Raw genomic sequence first — 17,719 nt, forward strand, 5'->3', positions numbered from 1 at the left:
ATCACTCCGATCGACTGAATCCAACTTTCAAATTTTACTTATTGTTAGACTATTGTAGACGTCGCGCCATTTACGAAAGTCGTGGACGATTTTCTGATATAAATTCGACATTTATCACGTATATAAGACATTTCTCCAAATGATATTATCTCGAAATAACATCGCAACTAGAAGAACAATGCGAATATCTTGGAACTAACTTTTTATTTTGTTCAAATACAATTTAAAGATGGACAAATATTTGAATGTACGATGTCTTCATATGCGTGAATCGCGGTGAATCAGCATTACGATCGCGCGAGCGGCGTCTTTCTGCGGCGCGAAAAGATGTCGACGTAAGCCGTCACATTTCTGAGAAAAGACGTCGACATGCCGCACTTATCGCTCCGCGTCGAATCCGGTGGAGAGGAAAAAAAAACACACGTATGAACGCGATTAATGGCAATAAACAAAATACGTCCGCTTTAAAGCGCGGACGGCGAGTCGATGCGAGATATGGCGCAAAAAGCGCTACCATTTTCCCCCGTAATACGAGGAATCGCAGGCCACCGAGGAGTCCTGGCGAGAACGGCGCGGAGGATCGAAACCCCCGGTCCTCCGCTCACCTAGGTGAGGGATGAGAGGTGAGCGAGGTGCGCATGTACGCTTCGAGGAGGGAGCACGCCCCCTCCTCGCGGGTCCGCAATTTCATTTTCTAAATGAAGCGAGCCAACCCCCTGGGAGGAGTGGAAGGCTTGGCCTTCCGTTTCGTGTACACGCTCGTGCCTGCTCGACTGCAATCGAAAGCGCATATCCATTTAATTAATTATGCATGAGGTCCGCCGCAACGCCGAAACACGGGTCGGCGTTATCGTTAACCCGTGTGAAAATGGTCGAATTGCCGACCCACGCGTCTGCCGGTGATTGCCAGTGGCTCGCCGTTGCCTTTTTACGACTAGTATTACATTTTGGAGATGCATATGTAAAAATCACCATCGAAACGAAAGCTGCGAATGTAGCATGTAATTATATCTATCGCTAAACAAGATAGGTGTTATCCATCTATTTAGCAAAATTTCAGACTTATTGTTAGCCAAACTCGTTTATCGAATATATGATATCACACGAGATATATGTATTTTAAATATTTATCTTTTTTTTTTTATTGTTTTCGATTTCAGATATCGAGCTATTCACTCGTGAAATTTCGTGAAAAACCGACGAGTAATGTACATCGTTTAGCTGTTATTTTTCATATTTTTCATGTATATAAAAACGACACCCTTACGTGATTTTACGGCGAATTCTCGAGATTGTCGCGAAATGACTTCTAGCGGAATTCAATTCTGACTCTTCATATAATTTGCAACAGCTGCCTTATGTCTCGTTCGACGTTATATATATCCGCTAGAAGACTGTTTATCCACGCTACCGTGGTCTTCGATTCAAGTCGACCTTCTTCCATCGTTCTTTCCTCTGCTAGATTCGTTTCTCATTAATCTCTGTCCCCATCCTTTTACTCCGTTTCATGATTTCTTGCTACATTGCTTCGGTCCGTCCCTCGTGTCCCTTTTCGCTTTGCTCGTTTAAGACAACATGGCCGATCAACTGGGCGCCATTGAACAAGTCGTTCGAGGATTTTTCAAGACTTTTCACGGCTTACTTTTCGATTGGGTCCTTACGATTAAATATCAAAAATGCTAATATTTTATCGCGATAAAGATATATATAGTTTGAAATAATTACTTGATATCTTTTGATTCATTTATGGGAGCTAAGGAAATAAAAAAATCTAATTGTATAAAGATTATTAAATTATTAAAAATAATATAGGTACCTAATTTAATCAAAATACGAGATTTAAGAGAAAAATATTAGATTCGTTTAACAGAAGAATGTTTCTTTTTTACGGTCATTAATACAAAGAAATTTAAAACATTTATCTTGAAACAACTAAATTTCTAAGTTCCAAATTAAAAAATATAGTTTAATTTATGTAACGCAATAGAAAGAAATTTATTATTATATGTATATTAACAATAGTTAATATCTAATAGCTGTAAAATAGCGTCTAACTGAATACAGCTTTAGTTACGATTTGTTGCTCTGTGTAGTTGACGTTAGCAATCTATCCGTCATTATTTTTTTGAATCGTACATTCCGCATGCCCCCGACGTTCGAATTAGCCGAATATATTCATGAATCGTGCGGTAAATCATTTAAACGACCCGCTTTTTGATTCGGGAGATAGGGGAATCGCTCTCATCTGAACTTGCCCCCAATCAGGAGTCTGAAAAAATGCTAAGGTGCGTCGATGTCACCGAGGCGAACGGGTAAACCAAAAAACGGTCTGGCGCCAGAGAGGAACGAGACGTACAGCCGGGCAGCAGCCCGGGGTCTGTCGGTCTGTCGGTCGTCCTCATAGCAGTGCCAGAAGAGCACTGGAAAACAAAAAAGCCCGCCTCCTTTCCTATCCCCCTGCCACCCGGCCCCTCGTGCCATAGCTATCTTTGAGAATGGCCTTGAACTTCGAGGGAGAACCCCATTGGCCGAAAAACCGTGTCGCAGTTTTTCCTCCGGGGCAGCGGCGGCAGCTCTACGAGCACGAATCACCGGGCGAAACGGCTCTTCTTACAAGCTACTTGTTAGGTAGCTCGGAAGGTGGAACGAACTCCCCCTTTAACCTAACCAGCAACCCCCCTTGAGGTCTTCTTCTTCGCCCTTCCCTTCCCCTCGGCGATAAGATTTGTGGTTATAGCTTGTTTTTGGAGCACTCCGCGGGGGTCGACAACATCGTCGCTCGTGGTTCCTTTCCTCGAGGAAAAGGAAGGACGGAGGATCTATTAATGGCCAGTGAATGAACCCCACAAAGTCGCTGGATTTTTCACCGAGCGACGTACGCTGACCGTTGAGAAGATCGGGATATTTTGTCACGCGTCAGTGTGCGATTAATTCTTCGTCCCCATTTAAATCAGCGAAATTTTTTTAGACAAATTTCATCTAACAGATTTACTTTGATTTGCAGAATGCAGTACGTTGTCGTTAAATAAATATACATATATATTTGCAATCGATTGTTTTTTTTTACAATTTCGATTATAAGTGACAGTACTTATAATGTTATTAAATTTTTCACGATCTGTTTTGTAGCCAGTTATATTACGTAATAATTGGCGTAAAAATGGAAGACTTTCTGATAAAAAGAAAACATTCGAGATAACTGCCGTATCATAATCGTATAAATTACCAAATCTATCGGACTTTTTGTCTGCCAATGTTCCAGAGCGACATTCGCGAATGTCGCCTCTGCCGGATTTCGCTTTCCGTTCCACTGACCTATGGAAATATAATATTACTGGGAGAGTACAGGCGCGCATTTAAGAAAGTGGAACACCGAGAGTTCTATGACCCTCTAACCATGACCATCAACCCCATTCTAGTCTTCCACCAGTCTCCGGCGATAAGATTTGTGGTTATAGCTCCTTTCTGGTCTACGCCACGGGGGTTGGCGACATCATACATCTCTCTTTCTCTTCTTATCCCAAGTTGGTGGAGTAGATGTGCCGTTCAAGGTCGATGGTAAAGCGTAATAGAAGAGATAGGCTTAGGAAGAAATAATTTTATTAAAAATCTCGTTAATTTAGAGACAATCTGATCGTTACAATCCATCGTTAACGCTACGGATCGTTGCGTTCTGTCGTAAGCCACTTCAATCGCGATTCGCGATTTTATTCTTATCGTATTAACAAATTTAACAATAGATTCAACGAGTTCACATACATTTTCCTTTTAACATTCCGTCCCGGACTCGCGATTCTCACGCAAAATATTTAAATTTCTCGTCGCTCCAAGGGAAGACACAAACGAAGGAGAGAACATCAGCTTGTTAAAATATATCTGCGTGAGTTCACCGACCCCTTCGCGGTGGGTGACTTTTTATCCTAGGACTGTTTTTTTCCCCTCTTCCGCGTCTGCCGAAGAAATTCCCCAGGAATTCGTGAACCATTTCAGGGGCGGGTTTTTGCATGATGTTTCACAGCGTACGCGACCTTTCCCAAGCTTCTCCACGCAGAGGACGGTACCCGTGGAATTAGGTCGCAGGAGGTCAGAATCTCGTCCTTCCGTGTCCACGGTCCGAGATTTTTACACCATCAAGGTCGACGCGTGGTGATTCAGCTAGGTTTTTGCGTATTTGCGAATTCGAAGGGCCGGTCGTTTCGACGCCTCGTTATTTTCTTCTCTCGCGAAAATTGGTGATTACGCCTACCGTGTATTAAAAAAAAAAATCGTCCGTATAATTACGATGTTGCGGCTTGTGATTTCGCGCGTTACAAGTTACGATATTTAAATAGATTATTTGACATATATTTCTTAAATAATTCTCGCACGGATTACAAAATGTTTGGCGAATCGTCAATCACGAGTATGAATACAGTTTCGTAATACAAGCTGCAATATTAATAAGAATTAATTGCATTTACTCTTTATAAAATTGATCATTGCAGTCGTCTATCTATTTAGTAACAGACGAACGAAGAGATAAAAAGAGCTTGAAACTTAAAATTAAACTGTCGAGGCATGATGGGTGCGGCGTAGTCATGTTCTCGCATCATGTTACCATTCGTTACCATCATAATTTTTTCGATCTAGGCACGGTGTTTTCTTGAAAATCGCAAAACGGAAGAATTCTATTCGAATGGCGGTACGAGCCGATATCGTTAGAGCGTATCGCTCAGCCAAGAAAAGCTGTTGCTCCCACTTCGACGCGGTATCCGGCGCGGCGCGAGCGAGAAAGGGAGATAGCGAGAGAGTGTTAAAAGAGAAAGAGAGAGGAAGAGAGAGATCGTGTTTCCCGCGTACCCCGCCCCCGCCCTTTCACCCTTCCGCGGCAGGCCGCGTCTTCCCCCGCTAGTTGGCGCGCGGCCGGTGGCACGAGAGCGAGCGAGCGACGGCGGACCGTGAGGGGCAGACACGACGGCCGCCGGAGACGGCCGAGCACGGCCGAACGGTTGTTCGAATCGCGGCTCCCGCGTCAGTGCTGAAACCGCGTCCGCGGTTCACGGTTCACGATATCCGGGCTTTGCCGCGGTTGCGATTTTTTGCGCGTCCCGGGCCGGGTAGCCGCACGCAAAAAAACCGGGGGTTGGCGCACTCTCGCCGAGATCGCCGGCGAAGTCGCGGAGGCGCGACTACGATTCTACGCTACGCAACGATCACAGTGTTCGACTTGTCAACGGCGCGGGGAGGAGGGGAGAAATAGAGCGAAGGAAGAACGGTGATAAAGGAGGCCATTTTTCGAGCGTCGCTCGTTTCCCCGGGCGCGATCGCGAGGCTTCGTTTTCGACGCCGCAAGTCAACCGCGATCATGTCGCGATCCGCGAGCGCTCGAATCGCGCCGCGGATTCCGGATCGCGGCCGCACTCGCCGACATTAGGCGGCGTTCCGCTCGAATGAGTTTATTCCGCGCGAATATATTATGAGCCTTGGCGGTGACGCGACGGCGACGCGTTGCCATCCGAAGGTGGCGATCGACACGACGATCGCTGTGCGATAAATCGATCGTTGCAACGGAGAACGCAAGAGGAGCAAAAGAGGAGGAGATAGACGGAGTGGAGAATGACACACGAATGGCGTTACGTCGCGGCGTCGGTCGACAGCGCGTGAGTTTCTTGCCGCGAAGAGAGTGAAGTTGGCCGCGTAACGCGAAACGCACAAACCGACGGTGGTAACCAGTGCGCGGAGGAAGGAGGTGAGGCCCGCGTCGGAGACGCCGCCGGGTGTCTCGATTTTAACAGCTCGCGACAAACAAACGTTGCGAGCGGGTGCGCGACGCGCGCCCGCGTGCGCGCGCGGGCCGGTGGCCCTCGTGTGTCCCGTCGCGAGCTAACCAATTCTCGATCCTGGAGTCCGTGGAGTTCGGTGCAAAGTTCGCCGTAGGTCGGAGCAACGCGCCGCGCTAGACAGGAAATCCGCCGGTAGCTCCGGAGTTTTACATCGGACAGTATTTTAAACTCTTCCCTCGCGTGCTCTCTCGCACGCGGCGACCTCGAGAAGGCGCTCTCTACGCGCAATCGTTGAAAAAAGGTAAACAGTTAGTCGGCACGACCGGAGGGAAAAAAGAGAGACAGAAAGCGAGAGACAGAGACGGAGACACACACACAGTGTCGAGCTCGACAAGTTTCAATCCCGGCTCAAGGACGCACGGCTCTGCGCGGTGTTTACGTTTTAATATCGCGCTCCTGAAGACGCTGCTCGGCGCTGGCGACGGCGACGACGACGGCGACGGCGACGGCGGCGGTGTCACGAGTGTTCACGCTTGGACGGGCAGCGAGCAACACGAACAGCGACGTTCGATGACCGTGCCGCGAGGACGACGGATCGGATGAGGTACACGCGGCACGCGACTTCCACTCGCGGCGCGAGCTAACCTATATCGCGGGAGTGCGCGGTCTTGAGACGTTCGTACGCGAATATCAGTGATATTGTACTTCGCGCTCGGTCGACGTGCCGATTCACGGAGAGTTTTGGCGCGGGACGAACGCGGAGCGGCGTCGGCGGTCGTCGTTGTGCGCGAGCGCGGCGTGTATCGCGCGACGATACCGCGGTTGCAGCAGGTTGCAGTGATATCATCGGCGGTGAGGTGTATGTCGCGCGCCGCGTGTCGTGTCCGAATCGCGGAAAAGTAAACGGAAGAAGGAAAAATCCGAGGGAAAGGCAGACGACACAAACGTGACGTGTGACCGAGAGAGTGAATATTTGCTTGGAACTCGACGGTGCGAGCCAAGTTGGGAAGAGAGAAGATTCTCATTGAAGGAGCACGGTGATATTCTGCGGGCCATTCAATGTATCCCTGGTACCGGGACAGCGTCGCGGCTGCGGCGGCAGCTGGCCTCGGCGGGCCGGTCGGCGTCGTGGGTTCCGGATTCTGCTCGACCGGACCCGGCCAGGGTGGTACTACGATAAAGACTGAGAGCGGATACTCCGACTGCATGCTCGCCCTCGACTACGTTCAGAGTAAGGTAAGCGACAGCCTCTTCTCGGGTATGCCCGCGCGTTTTGCACACGCTGAATTTCCGACGTTTCTCACGCGTAAGTCCCGGCGAGACTTCGGATTGTTTAGCACCAATGTTTGTCACGCGTTTGTAAACGCAGCCGTCTGCACGTCTCATTGTTTTCGCTAAATATAGAGATTGTTTTGCAACATTAACGCGAGACGATTTTACTCGTTCAACACATAATACATTCATATTGTAAACACGGAGCTTTGCTCCGAAGGAAATCTTTGGTATTTAATATGTGATAATAATGTTCAAAATTAGAAACTGTAAAATTGGAGATATTGTGGGGTGACAGATTCAAAGATTTGCGATTTTGGAATTTTGAAAATCGTGGTTTGTGAATCAGAATTGCAATACTGAAAAATAGAATTAAATTTTTCATGTCAAATTCTTTGATTAAATTAATGCAGTCTATTTCCTCTTAACAAACTTCTTAATTTAGAAACAAACTTAATAACAATGTAATAATAAATAAATTTTTGCAAACTTGACATTGCAAGTGTAAAACAAATTAATCATTTAATAAAATTTCAAGACAAATGTATTCTGTGTCGCGATAAAAATTTTACTCGAGATTTATAATTGTTTATGTGCTTAAAGTTCAATTTACGTTAATTATCAATTTACGTTGATTCGTTGTCAGATAATCGCTGATTGTATTCGTAGTATGTTAAAATTGTTATAAAATTTTTTGAAGATCGAAGCAATGAAGTTATTAGAATATCTAATATCAGAGTATAATTCCTTCTGTGAAATAAAACGTCGCGACGACAAAGAATAGTTTATTTTGGATATTAATTAGGCGTCGATGCTTTTTGGTTCGTTTGTTGTCGATCTTACGTTCGCGGATTCGCTCGCGAATGCGGCTCGGTATATTTCTCTTTTTTGACATTTATATGACGACGGATAAACGAGGCAAAATATTGCCATCTTTTGCCGAGAATCTACAGAATGTAAACAAAAATTCTTTCGAGCTTATTCGGAGAATCTTGTATATAAACGGGTTGTACCTCAATTATCGCTGTAATCCAGATTGAATTTCTAAGATCTCGTACAAAAATTTAAATTGCATCTAACGCATTGATTTTTGGCGCAAACTCGTAACAGAACGGATGTATAATAGACGTGATAAATGATTTACGCAATTTTTTCGCAGCGAGTAGGTAATTATTTCGAGGAGTGTCATTTAGGCATAAAAAATAAATTTTTTTTTTGAAAATGCAAGTTGCACGCAAATTTTTATTAATTACCACATTCAATGATTGGCATAAAATTTAAGAAGCTTAGATATAATGTATATTTAAAGATAGTAATTTTAAAATAATTACTTCTACAATAAAACAGTTAATTTAAATGATTGTCTAGTTTGACCGGTTGTTTATCATAGTATTACTATTCATCTCACTCATGTTTTATGTTCGTGACAAAGTAATGACATTTGCACGCTGATACTTCATCTGCTATTGCGGGAAAAAAAATGAGGAAAAAAGGAAAAAAAAATGACATTGTCTAGTATGTGTAAGACAGGATGCAACTGTGACGTTACTTATAAAATCAATGCTAATTGACGTTTGCGTGACAAATTACCGTTTGTCGGACGACATATGATTTCACATTTAGTAATTATTTTTTTGTAATTTAATGACAATTCTTAATTTGAAGGGATAATATGTCGTTGATCGCGCGATATTTTGCGTATCCGTTTTCCGTTTACGAGATAAATGTATTATCTGAATGGTCAATTATCCGATATGATAAATCCCGTCTTTGATACTGTTGTCGTGGAGCATAAAAACTTGGAGCAACTTCTTTCTTTTTTGCGGCCGTTGATTATACTCATAGCCGGTGCAATAATAACGTCGTAAGATGCTCGTAGATGAAGATTAATACCTGGATAATCGTACGGTGGCAATGAACTTGATATCTCAAAAGAGAATTATTGCAGCCGCAGTCGCACTCGTTACATTTTTACGTATATCATTTGCTTGAAATGAATGAATATTCGCAAATATATGCGCGAGCCTCATCATCTCTATCTTAAAACTATACAATTGTTTAATTTTCTTGTCACAAAGAGTATCGAGTAATTACAATTCGGTTAATATTTAAATATTTTGTAATTGTGATTAATATTTTCAAACATTTGGATTTGATATTCGAGGCTACAATTTTGTAGTATACCGACGGCGGGCGAGAAATTGGCATTTAAGGTTGATCGGAGTCTTATATCAAAGAAAGTGTAATGAGAGTACGCAGGATAGAAGAGTAATTACTGGATAACTTCCTGATGGGAAACAGTTTCCGAAGGTTAAGTCGAAATAAGTGAAAATTCTCATTTAACATTCGTCCTCCAATCCATTTACGTTTCGTTTTACACTGATTTGCCTCGTTTCTTTCCGCGTTGCCTTCCCCTCTGATCCAGATAGCGAGTTACGACCGTAATGAATTATCGCGTTAATCTTTCGATTTGCTTCGTATATTTTCTTGCGAACATCGGAGACGGGCGCGTAAGAAATACTGACGAACCCGTGCCGCGACTAAATCGACAAGAAGGCCATCCGGCGTGTCAACCTGTGAAAATGATTTGCGCGTAAAAAACACCGAGCTTGCACCGTCGAGCGATCCAAAAAAAACGATAATAAAGCGTCGTTAACAAAGCGCCAACGATAACTTTCTGATTTCCTATTTTGAAGCTTTTCCTGCGCACGAAGATAATTGGCAATTATCGCGCGATGATAATATAAATCGCATTTTTTTAATTGCGATGGTGTATAAACGCATTTTTCTCGGATCTTGAAACATGTAATAACATTAATGGGGTGGGAGGTAATGCACAATCATATGTGAATGTGCAGCTCGTTTTTGACACCATGACACGGCTTGACTGGTTGATAGCGAATTACATTCGGCGCCGCGAGCGATATCATTATGTGCTATATACGATTTTATCGTTCTTCTCAATTGCACCACTCGCGAGCCGTGAAATCGCGGAATAAAGTACTTGTACGATTCGCAATTACATATTCACGATTATCATCTTCGTGTATTAACTTTGTTAATCCACACACGATTTTTTATGCAAATAATTGAGAAAACCCTTACGAAACTTCTCGCCGAAAGCGCGACGAGTTAATTCGACATAATCACATCCGGGGTAATCACAAAATTCCGTGCGATATATAGCTTTTTATAAATTATTATTATACATGCAATGATAATCGTTTAATAGCTACCTAACTGCGGTCGTTAATTATTAACGACGGCAATTAAGTAGAGTGTTGACGACTTGGCGTCCATTAACGGGTGATTAAGATCTAGGTTCGATTATAATTAGTCGATGTATGTAAATAACATCGATTTTTACAGTGATTTATTTATTCTACTCTCTTTATTATTTATTAGTACCGTTTTCTGCACGCTTTTTATATATTTTTTATTTAATTGCACGTGGGACGATTGATATAATTAAGTGATATGAGAAGATAAAAATTGTACGATAAAAATGTATTGTTGATTATAATGTGAGAACCTTAATTAACTTACTGCCTCAATTTGATCTAAATAAATAATAAATATTAAGTAATGTTTTCAAGAATAATATATAATAAATTTGCATAATATAAAAATGCGAGTCACGCATATTTTCGAAACGGTTCTTTTTAATAACAGGAGTCCGTTTAATTTTTTTGTTTAATCATTCGCTCATTTAACGAAAAGTAATACTACAAGTGTTTAATACGTGCACTTGCTACTAATTTTACATTTACATAAATTGTTCAATCACCATCTTATTAAATCCTAACGTGATAGACGGATAAAGCTCAAATCCTGCAGGTGCGCAAACGCCGGTAGATAATTTATAGCGTGCCCACGTGATTCGCCTGTAATCAGAAGGAAACTCACGAGAGTCCGTTCCGCGATTTAACGAACCACATCGGTACGTTGTTACCAATAATTATCGGGCCATCGAGCGGTTTTTTGCCGCGGGTCGATTACCACTCGCCGCCGGGTCACCATCCAATCCGACGACTTTCGTTCGGCGTGTGCGGAATAGATTTTCCTGCAGCGCGATGTCGGTCAGTAAATTAATGGCCGGGGCGAAATTAATATCGCGCGCGCGCAACATATAATTGCCCCGGCAATCAGCCCGTTTAATTATGTATATTATATGTCCTGTACGCGACGGGGAGGCTCTTCGCGACTCCTCGCTGCCGCGCGTCCCTTTATACATTTTCTCTCAATATAATTATATTCCCGAGCGTGCGCGCGCCCGCGGGCGTATGATACGCATTCGACGCGAATAGATTATCCGGGAAAGCGCGACGACAGCTGATTATAAAAATAATTATGGCATACACGCGGGAGCCCACGGGGCCGTGACTAATTACCTCCCCCTCCCGGCGGGGAAATCACCGCCGCGATCTGGAAGTCAATTCGGGTTTCTCACACGTGTTTATAGTAATACCCTCCATCGATATCTAAACGTTCCCCTTTTGGGAATGCATCGATGCGCACGTTGCCATCTCCTTTTTTCTCCTTTTTTTCAAGTAATGCTATGTTAGTTTAGCTTGTAGCCCTTTCACTTTGGCTTCAACGCCGCTCTTTTTTCCCTATTGGGAAATGCGAGGCAAGAAAGTCGGCAAAATTCTTTTACTTTGCATGCCGGTGACGTGGATTTACGTGCCCTACGCCCTTACAGTGAAATCAAGTAAAATTAATCTATCTTCTCAACTGTCTTGTTTATGTTACTGCTAGTTTATGTTGCTATATCATCATTTAAAAATTTCCCGCATAGAAAAATTTTTTTCAAATGTGATTTGTGTTATTAAAAATATTTTGTGATATTATATAACATAAAAAAATAAACAATAAAAGTATTATTCCAAGCGTATATTATACCAAGCTTGTAGAAAGCTGCGTACAAATTTTTCTAATATTTAGAAATTATTTCTGGATATTTTAAAAGGATTAAAATATTGTTAATTAAGATTTCAGTTAGCCGTTAATAAATAATAGTAGCAGACTTCAAAAAATTCTCCTTTCATTATATATTTTACAAAACTTTTCTTATTGTTTTATGATCCCGACCGTTGGACGGTGAGGGAATGATGTCGCAATTATTTTGGAATTTTTACGGTGCTTCTTTCATTAAACGCAAGATTTCGCTCGAAAGCTGCATTGTCACGTTACGTGCTTCGATTGGCCATTTAACGGGATTGTCTTATGAATTCGCTAGGTATATAAATGCGAATAGGATAAAAAAAGACTGTCGCTTGGTGTATTCGGCGCTAGTAGCAGCGCGCGACGGCGGTTTATACTTCTTGTCCGCTTGAACCGTGGAAACAGAGATGGTTCCATAAAGACCGAACGAAAGAGAACTTCATTGGCTCCTCTCGACCATTGGCAAAAACGCTCTGAAAGTGTAACGTACAACCGATTTCCCCTTCGTCTTGTCTCACCACTTTTCCACGTAGCGACCATAAGTACCGCGGTCCGTTCTTTGCAGATCGAGTGGAACGGCGATGCTGTTTCACGGGTAATCGTACGTGCCTTAATATGCCAAATCGCAATTGTCATTCAACGTCCGTTATCTTATTTTATTCGATTCTTCAGTCTCTGAGTATTTCATATGGAGGAAAACATGGATTAGAGCTTTCAAATTAGATTAATCTCGCGCGTATCAATTATTATTTAACAATAATATTATTTCTAAATTTATTGCATCTAGTGAAATATTAATTTATTTATAGAATTAATCTTTTTACACGTCAACAAATATAATTTAATATATCTGCTTTGATGAAATGTAACAACTATTTACATGTTTTCCTTCATCTTTAAGTGTATACTTTGAAATTATAATAGCTGCTATTACTATATTTGCTCTACTATATCTTTGATTACAATAAACTTTTCTACCGTGTTGTAAAGAGTGTCTTTCGAAAAGCTCGCATAACTCATGCGGCGGTGCGTGCCGCGAAAGGAAATAATCAGGATCGCTGACTCGATTCTCATAATTCGGAATGAAATTAACTGGCCGTGTTGATTTTTCCGCTTGGGAAACCCAACGACCGTTACGAGGGGGCGGCTCGTTCAGCTAAGAAAAACATTGTGCTTCTGGTGAGTCGAAAACGCACGCAAGGAGTTCTCTTGCGTGTGAGTTGTAAAAATTTGTTATACGCGAATTTATAAGGACGAACATATCACGGATGCCGTAGATTTTCCTGACACCCCGCTGAATCGTGCAAGATGATTGCGACATTGAGATATAATCATGAACGATCTCGCGAGATTCTTTGAAGCTAGCGCGGCAATAATTTTCATTTCGTTTTTGCCGTAACTACCTGAAAATTTTTTGACAGATACGATATAATTTTCGCACCAATCTAATATAACAAAGTTAGCCGTCGAATACTAAAATGATCGATTGGTGCGACGAAGCGGATGTTCGCGGATCTGACGAGTGGTAGACTTGTTCGCGCAAGATTTTCAAGTTGAAGGCGGCCATTGGCCGTCAGGGCTAGGCACCCGTAAAAGGTTGCTCCTGGATCCGGGCGGCTTTCCAAACTTGGCGGGTCCAAGGACCCTTTTGCGCGATCCGTTGCAAAAATGGCTCGGACGGTGCATGACTCGCGCTTCTCCCTACCTATACCACGTAGTCCCATCTGTAAGTTCAAGGCAAATGTGACACTTGCTTGAACGATTCAGAACAAGATTATCAAGTTGACATACGCGCGTGTTATGTGATAACAGATGGCTTGGATAATGTAACGAAATCTGTCACGTGCATTCGCCGAGATAATATCTTCAGCAAACTACTTCGGAGTTGATTTTTTAATCATGGCACGTCAATTCGCCAATTCGATTGAACATCAAATCATATGGAAAACATCCTCTGCGACGTATTTGGTGCCGATTTGTCATGGTTAAAGGCCCGAATCGAAGCGACGAATAAAGAGCGCGACGGGAAAGTTCGCGACGTGATAGAGGATGAAAGGGCTTTCGGTTGCGCCGAAAGAGAGACGCGCTCGAGGTCGCGGCCATTACGGCCGATAAACAGCTCGAAATATCGCCGAAAGAAGAATTCAGTGGTAATGGAGCGGCCGGGCAAAAACGCGGTCGCGCGCAAAGAAAATTAACGGCAAAAGGGAAGAAATGAAACGCGCGCGCACCTACGTGGCCTATCGAGAAGAAGAAGTCTCGGCCCTCGGCACAAAGAGGCGAAAGAAGGGAAACGAGGAGTGACGGAGGGCGGCTTGCGGGAGGAGAAGAAGAACAACAAGAAGGAGAATGCGTCGAGCAATAGCGGCCGGCCGACGGACGGGCGGATAGGAGGGAAGGAGGGAGGGAAGGAAGAAAAGAAGAGAGGAAGAGAGGTGCGATCGGAGCGTGCGCGTCCAAGTACTGCGGAGGACGCGTTCGCGATGCACCTCTTCCTCTCTCTCCTTTCTCCGTTCTGCCCTCTTCTCACTCGCACGTCCGCCATTCCGTCCCTCTCTGGCCCTCTCTCTTTCTCTCCCCCTTTCTCTCTTTTCTCTCTCTCTCTCCCTTTCTCCCTATCTCTCTCGCTCTCGTATCGTGGTGACTTGGTTCTCCAGGTAGTTCGTTCTCCGATTGGCGGGCGTGGACGCAGGTGCGCGTGGGTGGGGGAGGCGTGGTACCCACCTCCTATTGGCTACCGGGTTCTACCTACACCGGAAGTGGGGCGACTGTGGTGGAAAGAGGGTAGAAACGAAGAGGGGCAGAAGCTAAAGGCAGCTCCTCCGCTCGGGCTCAAGCCGAGGGGGCAAAAACAATATCGCATCTCGCGCGCAACGCCGCAAAAACCTGCCAGGTGGCATTTCGCCTTACCTTGAGGGTTACTGCCTCTTGCACGCGAACATATACACACATACGCGCGTCTACGTGCACTTACGTTATACCTGTCTGTCCTGCGAAATCCCGCGTTGCCGCCATGCTACCAGGTATCGGCAAGGGGATGCGCCCGCACCCCCTTGACTTCTCGGCCAAGAGGATCAAAGCCGAATGAAAGTTTTATCTACTCTCTCCCCTGATTATGATTTAATAGTAATTCGTCAAAGTACGAAAGTATCTACATTTCGATAAAACCCTCGAAAGAACTTATGATTGAGCTATATGTTAAAATATTTAAAGTATATTTAGAAAGGAATAATTTCTAAAAAAAAATAGTCATTAGATTTTTAATAAGGAAAATTTCGGTAGTCTTTTTGTTTGGTTTTTAAATTGATCAAATTCGATATATTCTTGAATTTTGCTGAATGCTCAAGTTTAAGGCATTTTTTTGTATAAGTATTTTATACATATATTTCTTGTTGTAGCATTAATTCTATGAATTTATCGTAAATTTAAAATGTGTTTTAATTTTTGAATTAATTTTTAATGATAATGATTGAATCGTTAATACTATTTTATGTTCATTGCATTTAAACACTGACCATTTGTTTTTTTCCATTTGAATTAACGCCAAAAGGAAACTCGTTATTATAGGTACTATAATTTTAAGTTAAGTGGATAATCTCTAATATCGTAAAGTGATTTAAATTGTTTTAAGGAAAATTATTTTAGAGAGCATTAACTGGAATAAAATTTTTCTTGAAGTAAGAAAAGTCCAGAAAAAGATTAATGGATTTGTATAGAAAAAGAACGGCAGTAAAACCATCATTAATATTGTTTTGCGATTATTGATGTTGAAATAGAAGAAATCGGAAGCATATATCGTGTTAATATGTGTATGTATTTATGTTAAAAGTAATCGAGAGGAAAGTTTGTTATTTTTATAAAGCAGAAAGGTTACACAATGTCAATTGAAAAACTGATTTAATTATATGCCTTAACATTTAATTTCCGCAATGATAATATCCGGCCTCGAATATTATGATAAACATTACGTTAAAATTGGAGATACGCAAATATGCAAACGATGCACAAGTGGAAGTACAAAGTCTACGAATATTTATATAACTCTCATTATATACATGTTCCATGTATTATATAAATGTTCTATGTAATCTTACGTTTCATGTAACCCTACGTTCTATATGTAATCTTACATTCCATGTAATACATCGTTATAATTTACATTTCTTTTTTTGATAGAGAAATACAAATTAGCGATCTTGGAATTTTATTTATTCATTTTGTTGCATGAAACATACAAAGTTAACACTCATCTGTTTATGCGAGTGTAATGCCAGCACGACGCTTTCGAGGCTTTTAGTTAGCACATAAATCTTCACGAATAATAACGTAGCCGTCCATTAGGACAATTTTTGACAGGTTGGTATAATTTAGATTCAGGAAATAAATGGAGGAAACAGGGGAGGGGAATGCAGGCGGGAGGGAGGGCGAATCGAATGTGAATGTTTTAGCAACACGAAAGAAAGTGTCGAGATAAAAGCGATAAAGTATACGTCAAACGAACGTGGAGTCGATCGTGCACCGTGTGAGTAGATAGAGATTAGCATTGACTAATTTGAGACGATTGCTCATTTATCGCGACTCGCGATGTATCAGCTGGGAGATAAAGATACACAGAGGAAAAGAATTTTGCTGCTGCTGCGAAACCGTTGTATTGGAATCAATTATCTGATTTGACAGCAAAATTTGCTTCGTTAAAAAAATCTTAACGAAGAAATTTGTTTGTAAAAAACAGAATTTGCTATCTAAGCAAAGAAGAAAAAGAAATATATCCACAGTTAAAATACGTTTTGCTGTTGCAAGGAGATAATTTTTTATTACTTTATTACTTTTTATGCTATAATGAAATTGCAGATTTAGCAAATGAAATTAAATTCTTGAGAAATCTTTCTGCTATCTGTATATAGATAGGCAAATATTATTTGCTGTGACATAAAGTTTGCTGCGCCAGCAAATTTTTTTTCTGCATGCACGAATATAGCGAAAAGTGTATATACACTGACAAAAGTATCTCGATCTGATTAAAAATTCAGAATATTATTCGGATTAAAAACTCGGAATATTATGATTCATGAAACATATTGAATAATGAAACACTTTTTTACTGGACCACTGATTGCAAACGGTTAAACATTCGATATATGCAAAGTGCGCTTTGCTTAATGTTTTCCATAGCACCACATGTTATATTCATAAGCCGTGAAATTAGAATATTTTTTTGTATTTAGACATATAAACAATCATAATAATAATTTGGACTAAACCGCGTAAAAATGAATATCACAAATAAATTTGAGAGCGCGCCCTTCTATGGTCATGGCTGAATATTCGTTCTTAATAATATTTCTATCTGAACTTTAAATCTATTATTCAGCCATTTAAATTGCGCGCCGAATTAATTGTCGGACTTGCATCGCAATCATTAACTGAAGCTAGAGTAGTGAGATCACAACTGATCTTCAATTTTAAATAATCCGATACGAACAAACATCTTAAAACACTGCAGTAAAGAATTTATTGCAAAAAAATATCACCTCAGCCAGGGTATTTTATATTTAACTCTCTTTTTTTATATTATATTTAGTTCTCTTTTTAGTAGTTGAATTTCTGCACGGAAAGAACGATTTTGTTGAAAGGTCTAAAAATTTTGCTAAAAACAGATCTGAAAATAATTTTTTGTTAAATCATCAAAATAATTTGTTGGAATGTTAAAACTGATAAGCATTGCTATAAAACGTTTTGAT

At 41.8% G+C, this 17,719-nt stretch overlaps 1 protein-coding gene across 1 annotated transcript in view; it reads left to right on the forward strand.

Moving 5' to 3' along the window:
* Positions 1-6,821: 6,821 nt before the first annotated feature.
* LOC105457039 (zinc finger protein rotund-like) overlaps positions 6,822-17,719 on the forward strand; it is a 143,481-nt gene continuing 132,583 nt past the window's right edge. The window contains exon 1 of the mRNA XM_011701455.1: positions 6,822-6,998. Within this exon, the coding sequence (XP_011699757.1) occupies positions 6,822-6,998 (177 nt within the window). The remainder of the gene's footprint in view (positions 6,999-17,719) is intronic.

This window comes from Wasmannia auropunctata, unplaced genomic scaffold (assembly GCF_000956235.1).
Source record: "Wasmannia auropunctata unplaced genomic scaffold, wasmannia.A_1.0 LD335400.1, whole genome shotgun sequence".
Classification (NCBI taxonomy): domain Eukaryota; kingdom Metazoa; phylum Arthropoda; class Insecta; order Hymenoptera; family Formicidae; genus Wasmannia; species Wasmannia auropunctata.